At 48.7% G+C, this 2758-nt stretch overlaps 1 protein-coding gene across 1 annotated transcript; it reads right to left on the bottom strand.

Moving 5' to 3' along the window:
• On the bottom strand, window positions 1–645 carry LOC142300971 (histone H1.11R-like). Its single transcript, XM_075341992.1, has one exon. It carries the CDS (start codon window positions 643–645, stop codon window positions 1–3), a length of 645 nt encoding a protein of 214 aa, XP_075198107.1.
• Window positions 646–2758: the final 2113 nt, after the last annotated feature.

Below are 2758 nucleotides of genomic sequence, written 5' to 3'. Positions count from 1 at the left end.
TTATTTCTTGGCCGCGGGCTTCTTGGCTTTAGTCGCCTTCTTAGCCGGACTCTTGGCAGCTTTGGGCTTTGCCGCCTTCTTAGCCGGACTCTTCGTCACCTTCTTGGGCTTTGGAGCGGCCTTCGGCTTCTTGGGGCTCTTTGCCGCTTTCTTGGCGGCTGCTGCGGGCTTCTTGGCTTTTTTCGGGCTTTTCTTGGCCGCGGCCGGAGCCTTCTTGGGCTTCTTCGGAGATTTGGCCGCTTTCTTGGCTGCCGGCTTCTTAGGCTTGGCCGCAGCTGCTGGCTTCTTCTTGGCCGCCTTGTCCTTCGTCTCCTGCTTCTTGTTCAGCTTGAAGGACCCGGAGGCGCCGCTGCCCTTCACCTGGAGCAGGGAGCCCTTGTTGACCAGAGCCTTGATGGCCAGCTTCAGGCGGCTGTTATTCTTCTCCACATCGTATCCTCCGGCAGACAGAAGCTTCTTCAGGGCGGCCAGAGACACCCCACTGCGCTCCTTGGAGGCGGACACGGCTTTCATGATCAGGTCGGAGGCGCTGGGACCGGAGGATTTGCTGCTTTTCTTGGCGGCCCCGGATTTCTTCGGCGCCTTCTTAGATTTGGCGGCCGGTCCGGCGGGGGGAGGAGCGGCGGCCGGTGCGGTCTCTGCCATCGTGTGAGCGGGAAATAAGCACAAAAATCTCCTGAGAGAAAAATACTGAGGCCGGAGCTGGCGGCGTCTGTTATATATACAGTCTTACTGCGCACTGATTGGCTGCTGAGCTGCACCGTTCTGAGCTTCTATTGGCTGCCACTGAGCACAGGCCCCGCCTTCTCCCGGCTGAGCCCAGTGAAGCTCCGCTCTCCCCTTGTGCTTCCCTGCCCGGGATAAAAGCTCTATATTATCGGCTACAGCCGGACGGGTGAGGAGCTTCCGCCATCACTTCTCCTCCGCCATCATCTCCGCGGAGCGTGTGTGGCCGTCACTGCCAGAGATGCCGGGAAAGAGCGGAGAGGATCTGCTCATCACTGAGTGTCCGGGAAGATAAACCTGCTGCGGGAGCTCGTCCTCCTATTCCCGGCTCTTGTCACCACCACAGGGATCTTCACTACAATATCCATCGTGCAGGAAGCGGATTGTACGATGTGGGGGCGACCTGGAGCTGCTGAGAGCCCAGAAGAGTAACAGGCGATGGCCTCCGCTGCCTGCACCTCCCGGAGCTGGGATATAAATCTATCCCGTGTGTGCAGAGTATTGGGGGGAGGACACGTCCCACATTAGTGGATCACACCCGGAGGAGGATGAGTGCGATCTCCGGCACAAGATTGTGTCTTATCCTCTGTGAAGCTTTTATCTCTGAGGCCTGTAATGGAGGGAAGAGCTGTGATCGGGCGATGGCTTCACAAAGCGACTCACTCCCCATCAGAAAGCAGAAAAAATCCGTGTGATCACAGAAATATTAATTCACGCATCTGACACCAACTATTGTGCAAAAGGTGAAATACGGAGGAAAAAGCGGAGACACAATATACAGAATCCACACACAGAGCGCCGCTGTATATACTGCACAGACTGCACAGCACAGCAGGCTTTTATAAGTATCCATAATAATAGAGCACAGAGTACAGTATATAGTGTATACAGAAGTATGTACAGTATATTTAGCACTGTGTACAATATATACAGCAGTGTATACAATATAGTGTACTCCTATGTCTACTTTGTACAGACTTGCAGAGAAGAGCAGAAGGAAAATCATCCCGATGCGTCTGTGAACTTTGCATTATTCTCCAGTAAGTGCTGGGAACAGGGGAAGACAATGTCTGCTACAGAGAAGGAAAAGTTCCATCCTGAAATCAGGGGGCAGCAGCCAGGTCTGACCATTGGGGACGCTGCAAAGAAATTAGGAGAGATGTGGAATTGCATTTCATCAGGAAACAAGGCGCCTTACGAGAAGAAACATCCAAACTGAAGACGTACAAGGACATGGCGCTGTATCTGTACAAAGGCGAATTAGAGCCAAAAAAGGTCCCTGCTGAGCCTGAAAAGTTCAAGAGAGGAGGATGATGAAGAATAAGAGGAAGAAGATGATGAATGAGCAATCTCCACTAGCCTGTAATTATTTGTGTATTTAGCATTTAACCCCTCTGTACGTCCCTTTCACTAAACGTGTAATAGATGTCTTAAAAAAAAACATATTTCACAGTTTTCCTTAATTTGGAGATAAAAATTGACCTTTATTTGATCATTTAAAATCCATTCCTATAATGTTCAATTATGGAAATCACGAATATGAAAAAAGTAAGGTGCAAACTGCTGCCTAAATATGATCTACCCATCCACAATACATATTACATGGGCTTTTAAGCAAGCATTCCTTCTGCCATTATTTACAGAGCAGACTGAATGCATATGGCGTTGATTCCTCTATTATAGGAGACAAGTCACTGAACAGATCATATAATGCTGATAGATCAATAGGTCTGAGAGGGGACAAATTATTATTATAATTTTTCACTAATGGCAACCCTATCAGACATAGTCAATTATATTATGTATTAAATTCTCAAGTGACCATTACAACATTAAAGTCAGTGACTGAGTAGATTAATAAAACTGAGCGGTAGATCATTGTATCGCTAGTGCTTGTGCTCTCTATCGTGTACGCGCCCTACGCGTTTTATCTGAATTTCTGATTCCTGCACAGATTCATCAGGGGTATGTGGCAGCTTGTCTAGTTACATGATGTTACATATGATGCATGTAACAATAGTAAGCGACATGA

This window comes from Anomaloglossus baeobatrachus, chromosome 4, assembly GCF_048569485.1.
Source record: "Anomaloglossus baeobatrachus isolate aAnoBae1 chromosome 4, aAnoBae1.hap1, whole genome shotgun sequence".
Taxonomy (NCBI): Eukaryota; Metazoa; Chordata; class Amphibia; order Anura; family Aromobatidae; genus Anomaloglossus; species Anomaloglossus baeobatrachus.
Note: the sequence above shows the minus strand (reverse complement) of the source record. Positions and strands in the feature narration are given on the sequence as shown.

Excerpts from the sequence above, each read along its gene's own strand:
- LOC142300971 (XM_075341992.1), bottom strand. The coding sequence starts at position 645 with ATGGCAGAGACCGCACCGGCCGCCGCTCCTCCCCCCGCCGGACCGGCC.